This window comes from Marmota marmota, unplaced genomic scaffold (genome assembly GCF_001458135.2).
Source record: "Marmota marmota marmota unplaced genomic scaffold, marMar, whole genome shotgun sequence".
Classification (NCBI taxonomy): Eukaryota; Metazoa; Chordata; class Mammalia; order Rodentia; family Sciuridae; genus Marmota; species Marmota marmota.
In genome coordinates this window covers 1,004,936-1,029,871 of record NW_025999924.1, presented here as the reverse complement: position 1 = coordinate 1,029,871, position 24,936 = coordinate 1,004,936, and the positions used below count along the sequence as shown (strand labels likewise).

The 24,936-nt window shown below is 33.7% G+C and overlaps 1 protein-coding gene and 1 pseudogene across 7 annotated transcripts in view; both read left to right on the top strand.

Annotated features, from left to right (window-relative positions):
* Ipo11 (importin 11) overlaps window positions 1–24,936 on the top strand; it is a 199,948-nt gene that overhangs the window by 69,124 nt on the left and 105,888 nt on the right. For all 7 annotated transcript variants that reach the window (XR_007346325.1, XM_015497266.2, XM_048799989.1 and 4 more), the window contains exons 9-16: window positions 1,580–1,650; window positions 8,858–9,050; window positions 9,771–9,923; window positions 11,416–11,459; window positions 12,722–12,812; window positions 15,648–15,695; window positions 16,435–16,540; window positions 19,001–19,127. Coding sequence is in view for 6 of the 7 variants with exons in the window: in XM_015497266.2 (XP_015352752.1) it covers window positions 1,580–1,650; window positions 8,858–9,050; window positions 9,771–9,923; window positions 11,416–11,459; window positions 12,722–12,812; window positions 15,648–15,695; window positions 16,435–16,540; window positions 19,001–19,127 (833 nt within the window). In the remaining variant the exon portion in view is untranslated. The remainder of the gene's footprint in view (window positions 1–1,579; window positions 1,651–8,857; window positions 9,051–9,770; window positions 9,924–11,415; window positions 11,460–12,721; window positions 12,813–15,647; window positions 15,696–16,434; window positions 16,541–19,000; window positions 19,128–24,936) is intronic.
* On the top strand, window positions 19,134–22,004 carry LOC107151857 (annotated as a pseudogene).

Below are 24,936 nucleotides of genomic sequence, written 5' to 3'. Positions count from 1 at the left end.
TTTTTACTATTGAATCCTTATTTGTTACAGCTTATTCATTATTCATTAATGACTAGGGTTGGTGAAGAATTAATAGGAGTTAAAGAGTGGGTCCCTATCCATTCAGAGCTTCTCTTCCCATATGCAAGTCCGGAGAAAGTTTTTGTCTGAGCAACTCATTTGTTGGACAATCTGAGTGAATTCTTAGTAGCTGGATAGATAGTGTATGTGGCTAAAATATGCTTCTTATACCTTGATAATTAGCTTTTTAAAGGTAGATTGGAAGCTTGGGTTTGTCTCCATCTACCTTTCTTATTCTGAGTATAGAGGAAACCTTTATTTAAAAGAATCTATTTTGTGTCCATTTCTTCTTCTAATTTCTACTACAACCCCCCCTTTCCAGGCATACATCCATAGCAGTCATAATGTTGAATAGATAGTAAGTTATATACTATATGCCAAATGGTTTTTAGGCTTTTTTATGTTTTCTGTATCACTGTGATATAAATTTTGCTAAATGATCCTTTCATTTTGCAAATATCATATTCATTATCCCCAGCTGGATCACATTTAGGATGTGGTCTGCCCTACACAGAGAATATAACATTTATATTTGCGTTTATTTTACTGGTGGTCTCTTATCCTCTTACATTCTATGTGATTGTAAATACCTTTGTTCAGGACACACACCTTCAATCAGATGAGTGTGTGTGCATATACTGTGTGTTCATGTTCATTTGGGCATTTCCTACCTTGAGAAGGTATATTAGTCTGTACTTTTAGTGATGGTTGATTATTATATGTTAGTCATTTTAAACCTAGTTTAAATTATTGACCCTGTTGCCAGGCATGCTCTTGAGTACTATGCATGAAAAGGTGAATAAGATAGCTCATATTGCGTATTTTTTTAAATATTTATTTTTTAGGTGTAAAAACATAGATAGTGCCTTTATTTTTATGTGGTGCTGAGGATCGAACCTGGGTCCCGTCCATGCTAGGCGAGCGCTCTACCACTGAGCCACAATCCCAGCCCTCATATTGTGTTTTTAATTTAAACCACAGTGGGGCTGTCATTTTTCTTTGGTCATAAACTTGGGGTTAGCAGAAGGAAGAACCAAAGTCCTTCTAGAATAGTAGAATGAGATAATTGACAAAACAGATTATGAGGAGTTGATGGGCTGATGGACATTATTCTGATGTGCAAAATAAGGGAAGGGAAATTTTCACAAGGATACTTCAGAAGTGATAGGAAAAGTGATAGTGAATATATTACTGAGTGTTTTTTGTTGACTGAAAAGTACTTCAGTTAGAACTAAAACAGTTTTTGAAAATGCGATTTATGATTTGTTGCTAAAATTGTCACCTTTTTACTTTAAAATGGGTTCGGTTTCTCTTTTAGGGTTAATTTTGTATAATTTGGCTGTGATGCTTATTTTATTAAATGAAATTTTACTTGCTATTGGTTTTTGAATAATAAGTTAATAACGCAAAATATACAAGAATGTAACAGGCAATATTTTTGCAAGAGTTTTGGTATTTTGTTTGTGAATTTGTACGATATTATCAACTTGTACTAATTTGTGAAATGTATTTTTAACAGGTAGAAATATAGGTACAGATAATGTGTGTAGAGATAGGCTGGAGAAGACCATCATTCTTTTTACTAAAGTGGTAAGTTTTCTTTTTATCTTGAGTACATTTTCTGAAATTAATATATCTTCTCAAATTTAAGAAGGAAAATGTTTTTGTAATCATAAATTTTCACTTGAATGTAAGGAAACTCATATTCTTACTCTTTGTAGGAAAGCTAAAATCACCTTTGTATAATGTAACTTTTTGAATGCATATAATAGTTAAATTTATATAACAAACCTTCACAATCCTAACGAGTGTTAGAGAAGTTGATTCTTCTAAAGCTTATTCCTAGACCCACTGGAAAGAGCTGAGATTAAGAAGATGGCAGTTCATCCTGAAATAGATCAAATGCAGCAGGTAGAGTAATATCAGGAAGTCAGCATATTCAGAATGATTGTCAAATATCATCAATATCATGTTTTGGTTTTAATTTTTATTTAATTTTTTTCAATTTGCCCTTTTTACATATACATGACAGAGTGTATTCTGACATATTATACATACATGGAGTATAACTTATTCTAATTAGGATCTCATTCTTGTGGTTGAACATGATGTGGAGTTACACTGGTTGTGTATTTATATATGAACACAAAAAGTTATGTTTGATTCATTCTGTCTTTCCTATTCCCATTCCTTCTCCCTTCCCTTCATTCCCCTTTATCTAAACCACTGAACTTCCTTATTGTGTGTTAGCATCTGCATATCATGGAGAACATTAGGACTTGGTTTTGTGGGATTGGCTTATTTCACAAAGCACAGTAGTCTCTAGTTCCATCCATTTACTGGCAGATGCCATAATTTCATTCTTCTTTATGACTGAGTAATATTTGATTATGTATATATACCACATTTTCTTTATTCATCTCTTGAAGGGCATCTGGGTTGATGCTGTAGCTTAGCTATTGTGAATTGAGCTTGCTATATACATTGATTACATATGTTTTAAATGGAATTATATGGGTTCACTGTACTTGGCAGTGTGTATATACGTTTCTGATAATGTTAAGAGTTATATAACATTAACTCGTATGAAATTTGGGCTTGGAGAATTGGGAAAAGTGCAGAGTTGGGTTAAAGAAATTAGGAAGATCTGGTTTGAGGAGTACTTGCACTAAAATAGGTACTTGGAGAGAGGTGGGAATATCTAAGCCTATAATCTATTTTCTCTCTTTCTCTCTTCTCTCCTTCCCACCCCCCTCCCTTCTTCCTCACCCCCTCCCTTCCTCCATTTCTTTCTTTTTTTTGGGGGGGGGGTACCCTGAATTGAACTCAGGGACGCTTAACCCTGATCCACATCCCTAGCCCTTTATTATTTTATATTTTGAGGCAGGGTATTGCTAAATTGCTGAGGTTGGCCATGAACCTGCTATCCTACTCTCAGCCTCCCGAGTCACTGGGGTTATAGGCAAGCACCACCACACCTGGCTATTTTCCCTTTTTAAATGAAGGTTCAGAATACAACAGACGCTAGTATGGCAGTATGTAAAAAAGTGGATGTGTAACCGATGTGAATCTGCAATATGTATACGGGGTAAAAATGGGAGTTCATAATCTGCTTGAATCAAATGTATGAAATATGATATGTCAAGAGCTTTGTAATGTTTTGAACAACTAATAATAAAAAAAAGAAAATAAATAAATAAATGGAGGTTCAGTATTAGGGTTAGAATTGTCTGTTTCCCTTGGGGATAAAAGGAACAGGAGTAATCTGGAGGGGAGGGGAGAGAAAGAAAAGGAGTGTGTGTGTGTGTGTGTGTGTGTGTGTGTGTGAGAGAGAGAGAGAGAGAGAGAGAGAGAGAGAGAGAGAGACTGTGTTTATATGTATGTGTTTAGGTGGTAGTCACTTTTAGTTTTAGTTGTCTTCATTTCTTATGTTCCAGATAGCCTCAACAGTAAAACTTGACCTTCTGGGATCCAGTATAAAGTTGCCTCCAATCCTTTAACACCAAGCAAAGTAAAACAGGATGATGAAGTTAAGTTAGTCAGTGGGGCTGGGCAGTGTATATCTCTGACACTTGCCAGCATCTCTGCAGTTCCTGCTCAGTATATCAATTATATAAGTAAAATTTTAAAAACATTGTTTAGATAGTCTGTATTAGAAACACATTTGTTATTGACCTACTGGTTTTTATAGTTCTTGCTTTTACTTTTTATATTTATGTTTTGAGATCATGAATTGAACCCTAGAGCACTTAACCACTGAGCCATATCCCCAGCCCATTTTATTTATTTTTATTTTGAGACAGGGTATGGCTGAGTTGTTTAGGGCCTCACTAAGTTTCTGAGGATGGCTTTGAATTTACAATCCTCCTGCTTCAGCCTCCTGAGTTGCTGGCATTGCAGGCATGTGCCACCATGCCCTGCTGTAGTTCTTTCTTTTAGTTCTTACTTTAGGTGATGATGTAGATAGATGGTATCTGTAATTTATTCTACTTTTTAGAATGAGTTCACAGCAATAATTTTATTTACAAAATCTATATTTATGATCTCTAAGACTTTAATGAAAACCTTTAAATTGGGAAACCTCATATATGCCTTCAATAGAATTGAATAAGTTTCCGTTTGTTCATAATCCAGTTTCAACAATTATCAACATATAGTCATGGTAAATCCTATTTTATTTGTGTGCTTCCTTTCTCTCCCCACTCTTGCTAATTATTCCAAAGCAAATCCTAGATGTTCTATAGTATTTAAGTATTTTATTTTATTGGTACCAGGGATTGAATTTAGGGCCACTCAACCACTGAACAACATCCCCAGCCCTGTTTTGTATTTTATTTAGAGACAGGGTCTCATTGAATTGCTTATTGCCCTGCTCTTGTTGAGGCTGGCTTTGAACTCATGATCCTCCTGCTTCAGCCTCCTGAGCTGCTGGGATTACAGGTGTGTGCCACTGCACTTGGCTTTTTCAAAGCATGTTTTTTTTTTTCTTATAAAGATTTTGACCTTTCATTTTTTTCATAGATATTTTATATATATTCATTTCCATAGGCAAACCCCAGATTATTACAAACATAAAAATACTGCATAACTTTAAAATAGACATAGATAAAAGTTATATTTATAAACTTTCATGTAAATTTTTAATTCTGTATTCATATTTATGTACGTATATAGATATATGTATTCTAATGGTAACCTTCACCCTCAACCTAGTCCCTACCTCAGAACTAAACCTAACCCTACCCATAACCATCAGTCTTCTAAACAAAAATTGTAATTATTACTTTGAATACCCATATATATCTATTTTTAATATTTTTAGTTGTAAATGGATCTTCTATTTAATTTATTTATTTATATGCGGTGCTGAGGATTGAACCCAGGGCTTCACACATGCTAGACAAGCGCTCTACCACTGAGCCATGACTCCAGCCCCCTCATATATATTTTTACATACATATTTCTTTATATGTTTATAAACATACGTAGGTATGTGCCCTAATGCTAAACAAAATTCTCCCCATAAATTTTTATATATGTTCCGTTACATATTCTTAAAATATATCTGAACAACAATGTAAACCTCCATCTCAAAAAAAATTAACTGTATACAAATCCCTGTACATTTAAATATTTTAATGTATTTATATATATATTTATATTGTATTCATATATTTGGATAATAATGTTTAAAACCTAAACTAATGCTAACTATTTTTCTACACCTCTTCCTATATATCTACCAGTATGCCTCACCGGAACCTCTGTATATATAAACCATAACAATTTACATGAATGTACCTATATATTATGGAATATAAATTCATAAATATTGTTATATACAAATAATAACACTTTTCACAAATATTTCTGTATATTAGATATTTATTTATTTATATATATTCATATTTATTTGTATAGAAATTACTACCATAACGCTAACTGTATTCCTGATATTAATCAGCAATTCTTAATCCCTATGACTGCAGCCGAAATTCACAATTATAACTCTAGGTGCTTAATTCAAAAGATTTTACAAAGACTTAAAAGCTATTGTAATTTCACCTAATCCCTAAATCTAAACTGTACGTTTTGATACATTGTGTGTGTGTGTGTATGTTTTGACATATATATAAATAATACATATGCCTATATATTCTTTACTCAAACATATATATTATCTATTATGAAATATGGTTTGTATTCCCAGTCATTTTGGTTTATTTTGGTTTTTAACTTGACTCTTGGTTTCTCCTTTGATTGGCTTTCCTTTAGTGTAGTTCCTCCCTTTACTGATTTTCATTGTTGTTTTTCATTTCTTCCTCATGAACAGTTTCTGTAGTGCAGGCTTTCTCACTGTAATTTTTTTTAACTTTTGTTTATTATTGAAGATTTTTATTTCATCATTGAATCTGAAGCTTAATTTTGCTGGATATAAGATTCTTGGTTGGCATCCATTTTCTTTCAGAGCTTGGTATATGTTGTTCCAGCTATCTTGTAGTTTTGAGGGTCTGGGTTGAAAAACCCGTTGAGATCCGAATTGTTTTCCTCCTATATGTAATCTGAAACTTTTCTCTTTTGGCTTTTAAAATTCTGTCATTTTGTATGCTAGGCATTTTCGTTAAAATATGCCTTGGTGTGGATCTGTTGTAATTTTGTACATTTGGTGTCCTGTAGGCCTCTTGTATTTTCCAATTTATTCTTTTGTTTTAAGTTTTCAGTGAACCTTTCTTTTGTTTACTTACATGTGGTGCTGAGATTCGAACCTAGTGTCTCACATGTGCTAGGCAAGCACTCTGCCACTGAGCTACAACTCCAGCCCCTCCAATTCATTCTTCATGTTTGGGAAATTTTCTGATATTATTTCAGTGAAGAGATTGTGTATCCCTTTGGTTTGTATCTCTGTGCCTTCCTTTATCTTGCTAATCTTAGATGTGGTCTTTCATGTTATTCCATAATCTTGGAGGTTCTGTTCATGGTTTCTTACTATCTTCACTGTGCAGTCAACTTTTATTTTCAAGATTATATATTTTGTGTTCATTGCCTGAGATTCTGTTTTCCAAGTGAATTTGTCTATTGGTGATGCTTTCTTATTGATTTTTTTTGTTTGGGTTATTGTTTCCTTCATTTCATGGATTTCTTTTTTTAAGAATCTCTCTTTCTTGAGGTAATCTTTTGCTACATCTATTTGCTTTCTTATCTCTTTGTTGGAGTGATCAATGGTTGCCTGTATTTGCCCTCTTATATCATTCTTTGCTTTGCATTTCATTTTAATTATGTACATACATTCTGAACTCCTTCTCTGACATTCCATCTACTTTACTGTCAATGCAGTCTATTAGTGTAGCATCTTAGTTTGTTTGGGGCACTTTCTTCTCTCTCTTTTTTTTTTTTTTATGTTGTTCATGTGTCTTTCTCTCTAGCAGTTCAGATCTGAGGTATTACAGTTTCTACCCTATAATCTTGTAGTGTTCCTGCAGGTTACCAGTAACTTGGTTTTAAGGGGGAAGATCAGTATTTATAGCACCCAATGCAGACAATATGCAGCTCATATTTTAGACAATTATAGTTCTGTCCCAATAAACAGAAATGATGTTAGTAAATACAGTATAAATAGTAGGTTTGCATAAGGTTCTACAGTTTCTAATGATGGACAAAGAAAGAGCGGGGGTGAGGTGTTGAATGTGGGGTTTATGAGATAGGAGGTGGGAATAGAGAGGTATTAGATCACAGGAGGAGTGAAATAGGAATCAAGAGAAGTAGGCTAGCAGGGATATCTCTGGTGTAACCAAGCCTGCAGGGACCTTGGTGATGGTCTTCCAGGTGCTGATTGTTGTCTCTTGATGGAGGCGGGCTCCTCCCTAGTTTGTGGTGATGGCAGTGTCAAACCTGTAGGTACCTTGATGTTAGGCTTCCAGGCCCTAGCCAGTGTCCTAAGGTGGAAGCTGCCCCAACCAAAGTTGGTGATGTTGGCATCGAAGGTAAACCAGGATGACTGCGGAGTTGTCCCAAGAGGAAGGCTACCGCTTTCAGAGATGGGGCTGATAGGGCAGGCCATGCGATGGCATTGGGCAGCCTGTTTGGAGATGCAGCACTGTGTCATTCATTTTTCAAAAATTTTTTTAGTTGTAGATGGACACACAATATCTTTGTTTTGTAAATTTATGTTTCATGTGGTGCTGAGGATTGAACCTTGTGCCTCACCGTGAGAGGCAAGGGCTCTATCACTAAGCTACAGCCCCAGCCCCTCCTAAAGCATTCTTAAACACAGTTGTCACATTAAAAAGTACTAATAGCTTCTTGATTTTATTTAAATATCTATTCTGTTTTCAGATTTCTCTTTGTATAAACTTTTTATAATTGGTTTATTTGACTCGGGGATAGTACCTGTTACCTTTCTGTTCTTTTTTTTCCTTGCTCTTTATTTGTTGAAGTAATAGGTACTTTCCTGTAGTGTTTGCCATGTTTTGAATTTGCTTGCATCCCTATGTGTTATTTAAGATATTCCTTTGTCTCCACACTCTTCTTATCTTCTTATCCCCCCCTATATTTCTCATGAATTTGTAGTTACATCTAGAAGCTTGGTCACATTCAGGGTATTTTTATTTTCTTTTGGTAGGGGGTGCTGACAAGAATACTTTGTAGGCAATGTTGTGTATTCATATTGCAGCCCATCAAAAGACACACAATATCTGATTATCTCTATTAGAAGGCGAAGATTGATGAGTGAGCTATCCGAGTTTCTCAGCACCCTTTCCCCTCTAGATTTTAGCAGCCATGGATGAGCAATGCCTAGTTCCATGATTTGATTTGGATTACAAAATGATGGCATTCTAATTCTATTATTCCTTTTTGCATTTATTAGCTGGAATTTTTCTATAAAGAAGAAATCTCCCTCATCAGAACTATTTGGTTCATCGAAATACAGTTCATACAGAAAGGCAGGATTATTTTTTAATTCTTTCCCTTTATTTATTACTTTTTTAAAAAAGCCTACCTTTTATATACAAAATGCTTTTGTATCACTTTTACCCATTGTTATCAAATTAGTATGAAGCAGGACTTTTTTGGTCCCTGTAATGGAAATAATAGAAAAGTCTTATTATGAGATATAATGTGGCAAAATCTATGTTATATTATGTACTTCGAGAAGGGTTATAGTACATATAAAACTGAATATATGTAGACTCTTACCAAGGTTCAAAACTTGCTAAATTTTAATTAGTAAACTTATAACTGAAATGATTATATTCCAATACGAATTTGGGAAAAATGCATTTAATTTTTTTCTTCACAGCTTTTAGATTTCTTGGATCAGCATCCATTTTCATTTACTCCTCTAATTCAGAGATCACTGGAATTTTCTGTAAGCTATGTTTTTACTGAAGTGGGTGAAGGCGTTACATTTGAAAGATTCATTGTCCAGTGCATGAATCTTATTAAGATGATTGTCAAAAATTATGCTTATAAGCCATCCAAAAATTTTGAAGGTAATGCATTACTGGTAGGTTTTTATTTTTTTTTCCTGGTCTTACTTTTTTTTATTTTAATCTTAGTGTGAAGTAATAGCTATTTTGATATAGATTTTTCTTGAAACTCATTTATTTTAGTCTGGAAAATAAACTCTTCCTGGGAAGTGAAATAGAAAGCATTACAGTGTTTAATATGTGAATATCAGCTTTTAAAAAAACACACTGTACATTTATCAAATTCTCTTTTGTAACACCTTAGAAGATCAGTTCAAGCTTAAGGACTTTAAGAATTATATACTATAATAACCTCTGAAGCTCATGTCGTAGGCTGTATTCATTTGAACAATTAAAGTTTTCTCTGACTTTATACGAAGTAGGGTTGTTTATAGACAGGTTAAATTGTATGTTATTTGAAATTTCTTCATGTGCATGTGTTCCAAGATGAATGAGGAAGGTTTGTAAATGGAAGGGAGACAGACAGACATACATATCAGTTGGTCACTTCAATATGCTGCAGTAATATAGCATAACAATGCATAAGCTATGTGGACAAGGCTGGACTGATGAGGTGTATTATAAATAAAGAGCCTCTTTGAAATTTGTTCCTAATAAAAATGAAAGTTTATGCACAAAGTTTATCTTTACCCCCAAAAGCATGTTTTTATAAAAATATATATATAATCCAGCTTCAGTAGAATGTTTGGCTATACAATTAACTTGGAAATTTTAATTTTCTAGATAGCAGCCCTGAAACTCTTGAAGCCCATAAGATTAAGATGGCCTTCTTCACATACCCTACTTTGACAGAGATATGTAGAAGATTAGTCTCTCATTATTTTTTATTAACTGAAGAAGAATTGACAATGTGGGAAGAAGATCCAGAAGGCTTTAGTAAGAATTACTTTTTTTGTATTATTGTGGCTTATCTCCCCATTTTATAAACAAATATCTTGAATGATAGGTATAATAACAAAGTATTTTTATGTAGTACTTTTGATCTGGGTATCTTTTTTTTTTTTTTTAGTTGTCTTTCTTACCCTTTAGAACAATTTGAGACAGCGAATGAATGATTCATTCAACTATAGTGGAAAATTTTGTTCAGGAAGACACCTTTTAAGTTTTTAGATACCCTTACAAATACATGGTTTTAAACAAAAATTAAAAGTTACTTTCTTGCCCTGTTAGGTCAATTTCTATTTTGTGATTCATTCCATATTTTTTTTTTCACTTTTGAAAAGTTGTGCTTCAGAAAGACATTAGAAGATCTTTTTTTGAAGGGTTCCTGGGGATTGTAAATACAGTTTCAGTAAATGCTTATGAATGCTACTCACATACTGTATCACTGAGCTTTTCTCCTAGACTGGAAATTTTTTTGATGCTTGTTTTTCCTAACAGGAGACCTGTCTATCTATTTGAATTTTAGTAGTAGATCAGTCATTAGATACATAGATAAGTGAGTAACAAATCTATCATGCCATTGCTATAGAAAAGAAAGGAATCATGTAATTATAAAATGCCTTTGTGTGAATTACTTTGGCCATTAGTGGGACAAGAGCTAGATTTTAATCTCTACTTATCCCTTTAACTGGATCCCATAGATTTGCTAATATTTTAAGAATGCCTTGATTGTTTTGGAATATATACCTTCCTTTTCTTTTTTTTAATTTAGAAATCATTTTAAAAATATATTACACAATACATTTTTATTTTTTTCTTCTTTTTCTTCGTCGTCTTCTTTTTCCTAACTAGCATCTTCTGTTTCTTGCTTTCTTTATGTAGTTTATGTATTGTATAACATGAGGAATTGAGACCCTACCTGGGGTTGTGGCTCAGTGGTACAGCACTTGCGTGATGTGTGCAAGGCCCTGTGTTTATTTCCTAGCACACCACCACCCCAAGAAAGAGAAGAGGTGGGAGGGAATGAAACCTCTAGATTTTTTTAAAGTTCTGAAGTATTTTACTCCAAGTATAAATACATGTAGGAAATTTATGAAAAATTACTAATTTTAAGTTGAGAAATATGATTACATTGTTGCAATGATTATCAGGACTATAATGATATATTATCAGATGATGTCATATACTCTGGAAATGATAGGTACATTGAGCTTTCCTCCAAAAGGAATTTTTAATGAAAGCAAGAACGTTTACGGATTTAATAAGCACTTGGATAGGAGGTTGTGTAATATACAGATGTTATCTGTGATTTATAGGAAAGAATTCTGTAAGTTTGTGTTTTCAAGGATTTGCATTTAGTGCTATGTTGAAAACCATTCACAGAAATACTGTGCTATTATTGAAATCTCTGTTTTTCCAAATGGGATTTTGTAAACATTGTTATTGAATTTCTGGAAAACATTACTTGTCGTCCTTTTAATTGCAGCAGTGGAAGAAACAGGAGGAGATTCTTGGAAATATAGTTTGAGGGTAAGTATTAATTGAAAAAAACTGATAGGGTAAAGCTTAATCCTCAAGCTCTTAGAAAACGACACTGTTAAATTCTAAACAGTAAGTCAGACAGATAGGAAATTGTTTCTAATTACAAGAAACTTTGTTTAGAGAAAAGTATTTGAATAAATTATGAATTCTAATCTGAATTTTTTATTTTTTTGTTAAACTTGGTGTTTGCAAACTGTGTTTTTCAATTTTTTAGTAAAGTTTCTTGGGAAATAATTTGTCATTGAACAAATGAAGGATATTTGTAGAAGTGAATGCTGCTACTTTTTGCTAGAATGATTTTTTTTTTTTCCTTAGTATTTCATTAACAAAGTTTCTTTAGATATCTCATTTCTCTTTATTACCAAGTGTCATGCTTTTGGAGCACATTATTGATATGGCAAATGTTTTGCCTTTATGAAAATTTATCAGATGTGGTCACTGAGCTGTTCTTTTTGTTAAGACCTGTTTTTACATAATTCATATAACCTGCCATTGGTTTTCTAAAAATACATCTTAATATTTTTAGACTTATAAGCTTATAATTGTAAACCAGAGAAATTACTGGAGCTTTACAAACTTGTTCTTATGGACAAGGTTAAACATATTAAAACAGAATAAATTATGAACCCTTCCTGAAAACCTAGTTTATTATTAACATATGGCTAGTCTAGTTTCATAATAAGCATTCCTGCCCCAAACTAATTTGAAGAAAATATCTGGGATGACATAGCATATGTTTTTTGTATATCTAAGATTTTTTTAAAACATAAAGCAGAATACTTTAGACATTTACTTACAGTTCTTTTTTATTTTGAACCATTTAGCAATTCAGCACTTTTACGAATCACAATGAGTCATTTTTTCAATATAGGTAACAACGATATTTGTTACTGTTTTTGTTAAAAATACATATTATTTTATTTTTGTTACTAGGGATTGAACCCAGGGGTGCTTAACCACTGAGCCAAATCTCCAGCCCCTTTTAATATTTTATTTTGAGACAGGGCCTTGCGGAGTTGCTCATAGCCTCACCTAGTTGCTGAGGCTGGCTTTGAAATTGCAGTCCTCCTGCGTCAGCCTCCCATGCCACTGAGATTATAGGCATGTGCCACCACACCCAGTACTATTTTATTTTTAAATCCAGAGTTTTAAAAAGTTTTGGATTTTAAGAATGTATGTTCTTTGATTTATTATAAAATAATTATAATATGCCATCATTTTTATTAGAAATTTGTTTCTTCTCCCTCCAGCCTTGCACTGAAGTACTATTTATAGATATATTCCATGAATATAATCAGACTCTTACTCCTGTACTTTTAGAAATGATGCAAACCCTTCAAGGTAATGTGTTTTTTGAGATATATATTTATTTATCCATTTAATTAATGTTCAGTAAAAAATGGTTAATTGCTTACTATGTGCAACATGCTATTTCTTAGGTTATATAATGGATATGAATTTGAAAAAGACTGAATGCATTCCTTCCTGAAAGGAGGACATTTGAGATAGGACTTGAATTATAGTCTGGATATGATAATTAGATTTTGCTGTCGTAAACATAGTAGCAGCATGAGCAAAATGGCAATCACATTCCTTGGGGAGATAGTCTCTCTGGAACATGTTATGGTAAGGAATGAATAAAAGTTAACATAGTATGTTGGCCTCAATAGGGTGGTGGCAGTGGGAGTGGAAAGAATGTATGGATTTAAAAGGAATGATGGAGTAAGTTTTAGGTACTTGTTTATTGCATTTTGTTCACAAATAATTATTTAACTATTAACTAACATTGATTTATATTTTCTGAATTTTGTGCCAGACTCAGGGGACGTTGATCACAGCTATTTTGTTCAGTCTTTATTCCCAATGCCTGGCATAGTCAATAACTGTTAATTTATTGTTTCACTTTTCACAACTGATTGAATATGCTGGGTAAGGCAAAATAATAAAAAATGTTCCTCACCTTTTGAGTTTTAATGATAGGCAAAGCAGTTATCTCATTAATAGTGGTTGGAGGTACAGATACTTTTGGAATACATGTATATAAGGAGTCTTGGGAGAGAAAAGAGGTTCAAGACAGAACCTGAGATTTTTACCTGTAGAGGTAGGAGGAAGTGATTGTTTTATGAATATAAGAGGCAGAAGGCAGTGGAATCTCCCTAGAGAATAGATTGATTAGTTGGGGCAGGAATCACATTGAGTAGGTAGAGATTTAAAGGAATGACAGAAAGAAAATTTCTTGTAGGAATGGTGATATTTGATCTTGTTTGTAGTAAGAAGCTGTGTTCTTCAAAAAGCTTAATAGATTAGTGTTTCTGTTTAAATTATAAGCCAAAGCAAATATAGGCTATTAATATAATTATGTTAATTTTAAAAGATTATTTGGACATTATTTTATTTTACTATTAATTGATTTGCAGTGTCTAATTACTAGTTTCTTAAATTTGTTAATATGTATACTACGTAAGTTGCTTTGTATGTTTTTGCATGTGGTTTTGTTGGTGTCTGTTTTCTTCTATAGAGTATTACGTGAATTTACTTTTTTTTTTTTTAGCCACTGAAGGAAGTGATAGATTATTTAGGTTAAATTTAGGTTAAATTTGCTGTCTGATGGTAAGGTTTTCAAGGATTTCTGAGTTCAATTTTCCTTCTAGCTCTGCATCAGTTTGCTTATTTAGAACGAACTTATTCTAGTTTATTAGAATAAGTTTAAAAATTCCTATTTAGCAGTGGAAGAGTGCTTTGAGAAACTTGGTAGAAATTTTTCTCTTTTATAGAAATCTATTAACTAAGGAAATTGTGTTTTCCATGTCTACTTTTGGTATCCTTCATGAATAAATAGCGAAGACTGCCAACTTTTTATTGTCCTGTTCTAATTCATCTTTTAATTTTTTTTTCAAAGAATTTTCTTTTATAATGAGGATATTACAGTTAACAATTTGTGGTATATGTTTCTCTAGAATATTGCTTGTCATACATTTTTTGAATATGTTTAAAAGATTTTTGATGTTATTTATAGCTTTACATCTTGTACCCATGTTCTATGAAGGCAATGGTAATAAAATTTAGACCTCCCCCTTGTAGATATGCTTAATATTACCAAGTATGTTGTACTTAGTTTAATTGAAAAACTGAGTTAGGATTGAATAAACACTGAAGTGTCTATCAGCAGGTGAATAGATAAAGAAAATGTAGTATGTATACACAGTGGAATACTACTAAATATTAAACAGGAAGGAAACTGTCATTTATTACAACATGATTAGAATTGTAGATATTATCTAAGTGAAATTGATTTAGGCATGGGAACACAAATACCACGTGTTCTTTCTTGTATGTGAAACCTAATATGATAGAAGCCATAGAAGCAAAGAATGGATTAGTGTTTACAGAGGCTGAGGGATGAAGATAATGAGGAGATAGTGGTCACATGGTACAATATCATTTTCAAAGTTGTCTGGCACACTGTGAAAATACAGTTACTAGAGTATTATACACTTCAGAGTTGTTGAATAGATTTCAAATGTTTTCACCACAAAAATGTTAAGTATTAGAAGTGATGGCTATATTAGCATTTTTATTTAATTATTTCACATAAGTATTCATAGAGAATAACATCATTTTGTATTCTATAATTCATATAGTTATAAATGGTTAATTTAGAATAAAAAAGGTAAAAAAAAAATTTTTTAAAAACTAGTAAAAATTAGAAAAACCAGTACTGCATCATCTCATTCATAAGTAAATTATAAAAATGTTGATCTCGTAGACTCAGTTGAGAGAAGAAAGGTAGTTACCAGAGACTGGTAAGAATAGGGAATAGAAAAGGATGGAGAAAGACTGATCAGTGGATAGGATACTAAGCTAGAGTTAGATAGGAATAAGAACTTCTGGTGTGCTGCTGCATAGTAGGATAATTATATTTAACAAAAATGTGTATTTCCAAAACCTAGAAGAAAGAATTTTAAATGTTTTTACCATAAAGAAATGACAACTGTTTTAGATGACAAATATGTTTAACCTTTAACCTGATTCAAACATTATGCAGTGCATACATGTATCAAAACATCACAGGTTACCCCATTTACATGTATGATTTTTTTGTTTACTGTATCAATTAAAATAATTTAAATTCTTAAAATGAATTTTGCTTATTTTTACTGATACTTGTTTTTTTAGGGCCCACCAATGTGGAAGATATGAATGCATTGTTAATCAAAGATGCTGGTATGTTAAACTTAATTAGTTTAGAAATATTTAATTATTCAATAGATGGAGGGTCTGTTTTGTGGTAAACTTTGTGCTGGGAAAGTTGGGATACAAGAGTAACCAAAATATAGGAACTATCTGGTGAGAGAGATATCCAGATAAGCAGACAAAAATGGTTATATACATTTAAAGTAGGGGATAAACACGAGCTGGTTTGGTATATCTAGGGAAAGATTCCTAAAGAAGTATACTGTGATAACTCAAGGACAAGTAGGAGTTAGTAGTTGTACATGAGGTGTGTGCAAAAGGATTCCAGGAAGACTTGAGCAGTATGGAGAAAAGATTGATGATAAGAGGAGCAAAATATAGGTAGAATTAGAACTGTTACTGTTTTGGTTTAACTTGAACATAGAAGTTAAGGGGTTGTGGTGAGGAGAGATGGGGTGGAGAGAGATAAGCGTAGACCAGGTTTTGAAATATTGCCTCTGTTTAGAAACAGATGCTGTTTTATAAGTTTATAAATTGACTCTAATATTAGAGCAAATTTAACTTTCCATTTGAAAATACTAAGGAGTATTTGGGGAAAATAGTAAAATAGCTTAATGTCTCTAAAATGTCTGCTTTGATAATCTCTCCCAGTTAACATATGGTGGGTTTTTCTTAATTAATGTATTACATGTTTCAAAATAAGTTTAATTTGTTATATAAGGCCAAATATCTGATATCCTTGATTTTTTTGGTTTAACTTTCTTTTCAGTGTACAATGCTGTTGGATTAGCTGCTTATGAGCTATTTGATAGTGTTGATTTTGATCAGTGGTTTAAAAACCAACTTCTTCCAGAATTACAAGTCATTCACAATAGGTAAATATAAAATTTTGTGTTTATTTTACATTGCTGATTTTCTGATGAAGGCAGGAAGCAGTTAAAGTTGCTTATAATTGGGCTGGGGTTGTGGCTTAGAGTGCTTGCCTCGCACATGTGAGGCACTGGGTTCGATCCTCAGCACCACATAAAAATAAATAGACAAAATAAAGATATTGTGTCCATGTATAACTAAAAATATTTTTTAAGAAATTGTTTATAATTTTTAAAGGGTCATGGTTTGACTTAGCAGGTAGTGCCTAGTAGAATATAAGACTATGAATTCTATACCTAGAATATGAGCAAGAGTTGGCTTTTATGTTACTTTAAGTTTAGATATTAAATGAGTAGGATAGAAGGAAACAGTTTTTCATAGTTTTTATAAATTATTTTCTAGTTTAAAATTAGAGACTATAAAAAATATTTCAGAAGGATTTTGGTTCCTGGTGTGAAGGGTGTAGGTCTATCAAGTTCCTTCTGTGTACCTGGTGCCTGTTAGCATATAGTCATAGGTTAGTAAGTATTTGTGCACCAAATACTGATCAAATAGAATGCCACCCTCATGAGGATCATTTTTTGAACATTTAGAGCTACAGAATTATAAAACTGAAGATGCCTTAAAAGTAATTTCTACCAGTAAGTAGCTGTTCATCTTCTCATTTTTTTCCCAATCATTTCTTCAATGAAAAAATGTTCAACAATTAGAATTTGCTATGTCCTGTAGATCCAACATTGACTATAGTAGCCTCTCATTCTGCCCTCAGGGGCCTAGTGAAACTCTGAAGGAGAGGAAACCTCCTTTGAGGAGGCAGATATGAAATATAATTTTTCTTAAACCCAAAAGGCTGTTTAGTTTAAGACCTTTATTATCCAGTATAGTAGCTCCCCTCATGTGGCTATTGAGTAATTGAAATATGCTTAGTACAAATGAAAAAATGAATTCAATTTTAGTTAATTGAAGTTTAAAGATGGAAGCTGTGTAAAATATGTATTGATTGTATATTGAAATGATAATTTGAGTATATTGAAATAAATATTATTAAAATTTACCAGGTTCTTTAGACTTATTTTAGTGTGTATACTAAAAAAAATTTAAAATTACCTATATGACTTGTACAGTATTTCTCTTAAACAGATGTCAAGACCGTTGTTTCTCAAATTTTATATATGAATCACTCGGTAGGAAATCTTGTTAAAATGTAGATTCTGGTTACAAGGTCTGGACCAGATACTCTAGTTTTCTCATACTCCCAAAATGATGATGATGCTGGTTTAGGAAGCACACACTTTGAGGAACAAACGGATAAAGTAGTCTGGTAGTGACTTTGACCTTGGAATTTGACCTTTCTGTGCATTATTGTATTTGTTTGAACAGAGCCAAATATGGCAATACCCAGGATTTCAGTCCCAAAATTGATGATTCTTTCACCTCACTTTATACAAGTATTGTTATTTCTGCCTCTGTGTCTTTGTTCTTATACTTCTTATATCTTGAATTGTGTCAAGAATGAAATTTTGGACACAAGTATTTTGAGCTTTGCGATTTTTCTTCTTTCCTTAGTAACCCTCATTTCCTTTAGCAAAGATAATCACAGAAATAAATGTGCGTATATGTACTGAAAATATAAAACTTTTAAAATATAAAGTGATTGTTTTTATACTCTGAGTCACAGTCTGTAAACTGATAGCAGTAAATTTATATGTATATTTTATGTTAGAAATAACAAGGTACTGCAAGAAATCAAACATGAGCCCAAAAGTGTGTGGGCAAGGCAAACTTTTACTTCTGCCAGAAGTGTGTGCTACTGGAATCTGGCTAGCAAGCACACCCAGCCTGGTAGTCTGCCTGTTTACACACCTAACAAATTCAGTGCTGATTGGAGGACTTGGAAGTATAATCTATACAATTGGCTAATTTTAAAACTGTGATGGGCACAAAGGAAGGGCTATAATTAAAAATGGCTACAGTTAGATTCAATTAAGGCTGAATACTATATTCTGAAAATGGACCACCCACCAGACTTCTATTTCTCACATTTTATATAATCCTAGAGATCATTCATAATGTTTTGAAAATAATATGGAATCAACAACTAGCATAAGAAAATTGAATGTAGGAGCTACTTTATTATTACTTTATGGGATCTCTGCAGCTTTAGCAGTAAGAAATTAACACTATTTTTAGTTACTTGAGGAACAGAAGTAAAAATTTTTGTTTTTAATGTACAGATCTATGTTGCTACTCTGATGTGGTAGAATCAGGGTTATGTGGGCTTTAAGAATTTTCATTTACTTACATCAGGACTGTATTGGTAGTATTTTGTACTGTGACAAATTTTTTCAGGTAGCTTTAAAGATTTTATGTGAATGTAGAATGCATTCAGTACTACATTTTAGATTTAAATGGTGACATATAATAAAATACTTAACGTTTTACTTTCATGATTTTAACCTATCTAGGTATAAGCCATTGCGACGCAGGGTCATTTGGCTCATCGGTCAGTGGATTTCTGTGAAATTCAAGTCTGATTTAAGACCCATGCTATATGAGGCAATCTGTAACTTGCTTCAAGATCAAGATTTAGTGGTATGTTGCTTAAAATGATTGTTTTTTAATTTCAACCTGTGCTAAACTTTAAAGTCAGAAAATGTTCATATTTATATAGTGTGATATTCCTTAGTTAGCAGTTTGATTTGAGGGCAGGGAAACTTTTGATTATTGTTTGCCTTTCCCACTGAGTCATTGAAAAAACATGTATCCAAACTACTACTCTGAAATCATTTTTAATATTTTGGTGAGAGAAAAAATGAGGCAGTTAGTTTTTAAAGACCCCTTTATTATTATGTTTTTGACATTAGGGATTGAACCCAGGAGCGTTTTACCACTGACCCCCATCTGTAGTCTTTTTTTAAAATTTTGAGACAGGGTTTAATTAAGTTGCTGAAGTTGGCTTCATTCTGCCTTATCTCTTGACTTGCATGGATTACCGTCATTAAAATACCTTTTTACAGTATTTATTCTTTTTCTTATTCAGGACAGTCTTTTTCATTGATACAGTATCATAATCTGTTTCACCCTTACTGTTGATTGATTGCTCTTCATTTATGTGTTTTTCCTTTGTTTCGTTTTTGCCTTTGGAATTGATGTTCCTTTTAGGAATTTTTTTTAATGGTGTTCACATGATTTTCTCATATTATTGAAGCTTGATAATAGTGTCTTCATTGCTTTTTTTCCCTCATTCAAAACAGTAGGTTTGTTGTTTTACTATATAGGTCAGTTACTTAAACAGGCCTATGACTTTCAACAGTTAAAAATGTATAGAACAGTCTCCCTTTTTTTTTTTTTTTCCTGCTAGTGCTCTAGTGTATGTTTGAATGAATATATTAGTGTCTTAATATATACATTTTTGTTTTGGGTTTAGATTTGTCTTCAGTATACTATTTAAGAAGTTTGGGTAAAATCAGTCTCACCACCCCCAATTTGTGCTAAGATCTTGTCTCATCATTTCTCAGTGTCAGGTTTTCCTCCACCCACCCCCTTATTTTTACTTTCAACACATCTGATTTCCCATGCAAAGGTTTAGGCCACACTTTATTCCGAAGAAACTGCAATTAGTAATATAATTTTGGATCGCGAGAGCAGCGGCCTTGGGTGCAGGATGGCTGCGGAGCCGGCCCGAGGCATGGCCCGGGGTCCCGGCCCACTAGGTCGGTCTCGCCCCAACATGGTCGCCATGCCCAAGAGAGGAAAGCGACTCAAGTTCTGGGCCCACGTCGCCTGTTCTGGTCGAGTGACTCTGGCGGATTATGCCAACTCTGATCCGGCAGTCGTGAAGTCTGGACGGGTCAAGAAAGCCGTCGCCAACGCTGTTCAGCAGGAAGTTAAAATCTCTGTGGTTTGGCAGCCTCCCAGCTTCCTGCAGAGGAAGCTCTTTCTGGGGTTAGTGAGTCCTGTGACATCATAGACAGCAGTGATGAGATGGATGCCCAGGAGGAAAACATCCATGAGAGAACTGTCTCCAGAAAAAAAAAAAGCAAGAGGCACAAAGAGGACCTGGACAGGGCTGGAGGAGAAGAGTATCCCGTGGATATTTGGCTATTGCTGGCCTCCGACATCCGTCCTGAGGACATTGTGAATTTTTCCTTGATTTGTAAGAATGCCTGGACTGTCACTTGCACTGCTGCCTTTTGGACCAGGTTGTACCGAAGGCACTAAACGCTGGATGCTTCTCTGCCTTTGCGCCTGCGACCAGAGCCAATGGAGAAGCTGCGCTGTCTTCGGGGCATGTGTTCTCTGTACCATATGTATGAACCATTTGCTGCTCGAATCTCCAATAATCCAGCCATTCCAGAAGGCACTCCCAGCACATTAAAGAATTCCAAATGCTTACTTTTCTGGTGCAGAAAGATTGTTGGGAACAGACAGGAACCAATGTGGGAATTCAACTTCAAGTTCAAAAAACAGTCCCCTAGATTAAAGATGTATGTATGGAACGATTGCAGCCCCCCATTCAGTATGAAGATGTTCATACTAACCAGACCAGGACTGCTGCTTACTGCAGGTCACCACCTCAATTTCATCTTTATTCCAATTGTCATGGGAATGATATTTACCCTGTTTACTATTAATGTGAGCACAGACATGCGGCATCATCGAGTGAGACTGGTGTTCCAAGATTCTCCTGTCCACGGTGGTCGGAACCTGCTCGGTGAACAGGGTGTGCAAGTCATCCTGGGTCCAGTGCACAGCGTCCGACTCTGATTGGTGGCATCCGCAGTATCCGTTCTCCCTGAGAGCATAGTTATTGCTTCCCATCCTTTGGGGCAGCCCTGAGTCTAGACCATAAGTAATCAGATTTCAGTTTGAAGGGGATGGTTCTGTTGTATATCTGATTAGTAATGCATATGCTCTTTTGGTTCCTATTATTGGAGGAGAAGGATTGAATCAAGAGGAAAACAACTATGGTTTATAAACATATTTTAATGTAAAATTTGCATTTGAAAGGAGAAACCTGGCCCTGTTTTCTGTGTTAAATCCCATTTGGTGCTATTGAGTTTATTGTTCTATATTCTTTCATCCTGTTGAAAATGGATGATCTTGCTCTAGGGAAAAATTAAACTCTTAAATCTTCAAGCAAAAAAAAAAAAAGAAATATAAATTTGCTGTAGCAACATTGTACATTTGAAAGGCAAATAGAACTGATCTTTGGATTTTTCAACTTACGTATTATCTACTTTGTGTAAATAATTGAGAATTTATTTTAAATATCATTCTGTAGTGATTAAATGGTATAAATATGGGAGGTTACAGGGAACCCATTTTTTTTTTTTTTTAACCTAACTGCTTTAAAGATTATGGTTTTCTAGCCAGGCATGGTGGCACACCTCTGTAATCCCAGCAGCTCAGGAGACTGAGGCTGGAGGATCAGGAGTTCAAAGCCAGCCTCAGCAATGTCGAGGCGTTGTGCAGCTCAGTGAGACCCTGTCTCCGAATAAAATACAAAATAGGGCTGGGGATGTGTCTCAGTGGTTGAGTGCCTCTGAGTTTAATCCCCAGTACCCCCCCAAAAATTATGGTTTCCTGAAATTAATTTACTTTTCAAAAGCTTCAGAGTAAAACACAAGATTTAAATTTTTGTTTTCATAGTTGGAAATACCATTTGCTTTTCCGTCAGTAATATCCGAGAAAAGACTTTAAATGACTTGTGTGTTATAAAAGTATTAAATCTCAATTCAACTTTCTTTGGGAAGTAGAGAACTTTCTTGTGTCATACCCTCTCTATAATAATCAGTCTATTAAAAAAGAAAACAAAAATGAATTATTTTATCATTATTTTAAAAGTGGAACGTTAATTATACCAGTTATTAATAAATATTAATGGGGAGAAATGATTTCATGGCCAAATATTAACATAGGTCTCTTTATTAAGGACTGGTCAGAACCTTAAAAAATGAATATTTGCATTGTGCCTGTCCAAGATCAAGAATATAGAGGTTATACTGCTTTAATTTAGACCTGTGAGAAGTGCTGGCTAGAGAAATGTGGGAAGTTGCCTTACACATACATAAATATTAGATATACATATATATACACACAATAGTATGTATATAAGCATATGTATATACATACAAACATGATAGTATTTGCATGTGTGTAAACATACACACAGTGTGTATATATTTATACATGTGTATATCCAGATATACAAAATGTATAGATTCTGATAAATCTAAATCGTCTCTGGCTTTCCAAATCTGCATTTTCTTGTTTAAGTGCTCTTGTAGAGTTGGTATAGATTTGATACTGAGCAACTGCATTTTCTATTTCTTATACTTACAAGGAGACACAGGCTATGATGGAACAGAAATAGTGCTGCAATTATAGGAACAACTTCTCCAGTTACTGCAGCCTTCCATAAATTTTGTATGAGGGCCAACATTATATTTTTAACATATGTATGTCAATTGTATTTATGAAATAAAACATTACAAAATTGCAATTGAATCCTTCTCTGTCTTTCTAGTTTCTGCCTATTGTCTTCTGTGTTGAACAGAGGTTTTTAATTTTAATAGATTACAGTCAGATTATGTTTTATTGTACTTCTTGTTTCTTGTTTAAGAAATCCTCTTTTTTTTTCTTTGTCATATTCAAAATCTGCTTTTGAATATGATGTGAAGTAAGTATTAAATTTTCATTTTTTTTCCTGGAGTAACTTGTCAAATAATCCATAATTTTCTCAGTGATTCATAAGATGACCTACCCAGTCATATGCCAAATTGACACAAATGTGTGTCTGTTTTTGGTCTTTGTTCTATTCCAGTGGTCCTGTTTTTCTTCTCATTTAAATATTGTTTCAATTACAACACCTTTTTTATAGTAACTCATAACACTTGCTGTGAAATGCATTCTTATACTCTTGAATACTAACAGATTTTTTATGGTTTTAAAAAAAGTCAAATGATATTTATTAATAATCTTTTTTATTTTTATTTATTTATTTATTTTTGTACTGGGGATTGAACTCAGGGGCACTCAACCACTGAGCTGTATCCCCAGCCCTATTTTGTATTTTATTTTGAGGCAGGATCTCACTGAGCTACTTAGTGCCTCCCTTTTGATGAGGCTGACTTTGAACTCATGATCCTCCTTCCTCAGTCTCCTTAGCAGCTGAGAATACAGGCATGTGCCATAGAGCCCTGCAATTAATCATGTTTTTTTTTTTTTTTTTTTGCAGTGGTATAATGTGTACACTTGCTTTTAATTGAGCCCCTCTTTACACTTATTAACTGGCTCTTTTAAAACATATTACAAGTTCCTTATACTATAATTTGAGACTATTGACTTATATTCTGTACCACAGACCAAAATATCTATTTTAAAAAAAATCTCCCTTCCATCTTCACACTTAGGACATATTACATAGCAGGTGCAGTGCTTGTGAGAAGTTTCAGGTTTGAGAACACTAAGTTTCTACAGAGTAAATTAGAATTACTAAATTTTAGGTGAGAGGAATTGTGGTGTGGATCAAACCCAGGGCCTTGTGCATGCTGGGCAAACACTACTACTGAGCTACACCCCTAGCTCCCACAGATGATTCGGTAACCAGAATATTTGGTGTGTATAACTGGGCTTCTTTAGGTTTTAAAGTTTCTGAACTAATTATGTCTCGAAGCTCAGTAATTTGAGGTAATGTTTGTTTTTAAGATAGGTTATCTGCAACCTTCAGTGAAATAAGCAGTAAACTACTGAAAATTTAGTTCTAATGTGATCTTTCACTCTTGTGGGAACCTAGATAAGATATAAATTGTGGTGTAACCAAAAGGTCTGTAGTTGGGGTGTGTGGTGGTTGTTGAGAAGTAACAAAGTGGCCATCTTCCTGGGCAGGTTGACTACTAGCAAACAATCATTGAATTTTTGAAAATGAAACATGTTGTAATGATATGATTTGCTCAGAAGACATACTAGCAAAACATATTATTTGGGAGTTCAGAAGCTTGTACAACTTTCTATACTTGTGAAGTTTGGGATTTAGAAAATATATCTTTTGTATTTGAAGGGTTTCCTGTAACTGAGGTTAGAATGGGAGTTTGTGTTCTCTTCCCTTCCCCTTTTATTCCTCCTTATCTCCTCCTGCACCCTTTACTTGCATATCTTGGTGCTTGCTCTACTCCTGCTCTTCCTGCTTCTCAGCCTTCCTTTGCCCTGACATCAACTACACACTGTTCTTCCTAAGTCCCACGCTCTCCATCTACCTTCTGGCAATTTTTTGTTTTTCTTCCTGGAAGCATCCATCCAGCCTGAATTAAAGGCTCCTTAAGTAAATTTAGAAAACTCAGGTAGAAATATATAATGTTTTATTATCATCTTTTTTTTTCTCCCTTGCTCCAGCTAAGGG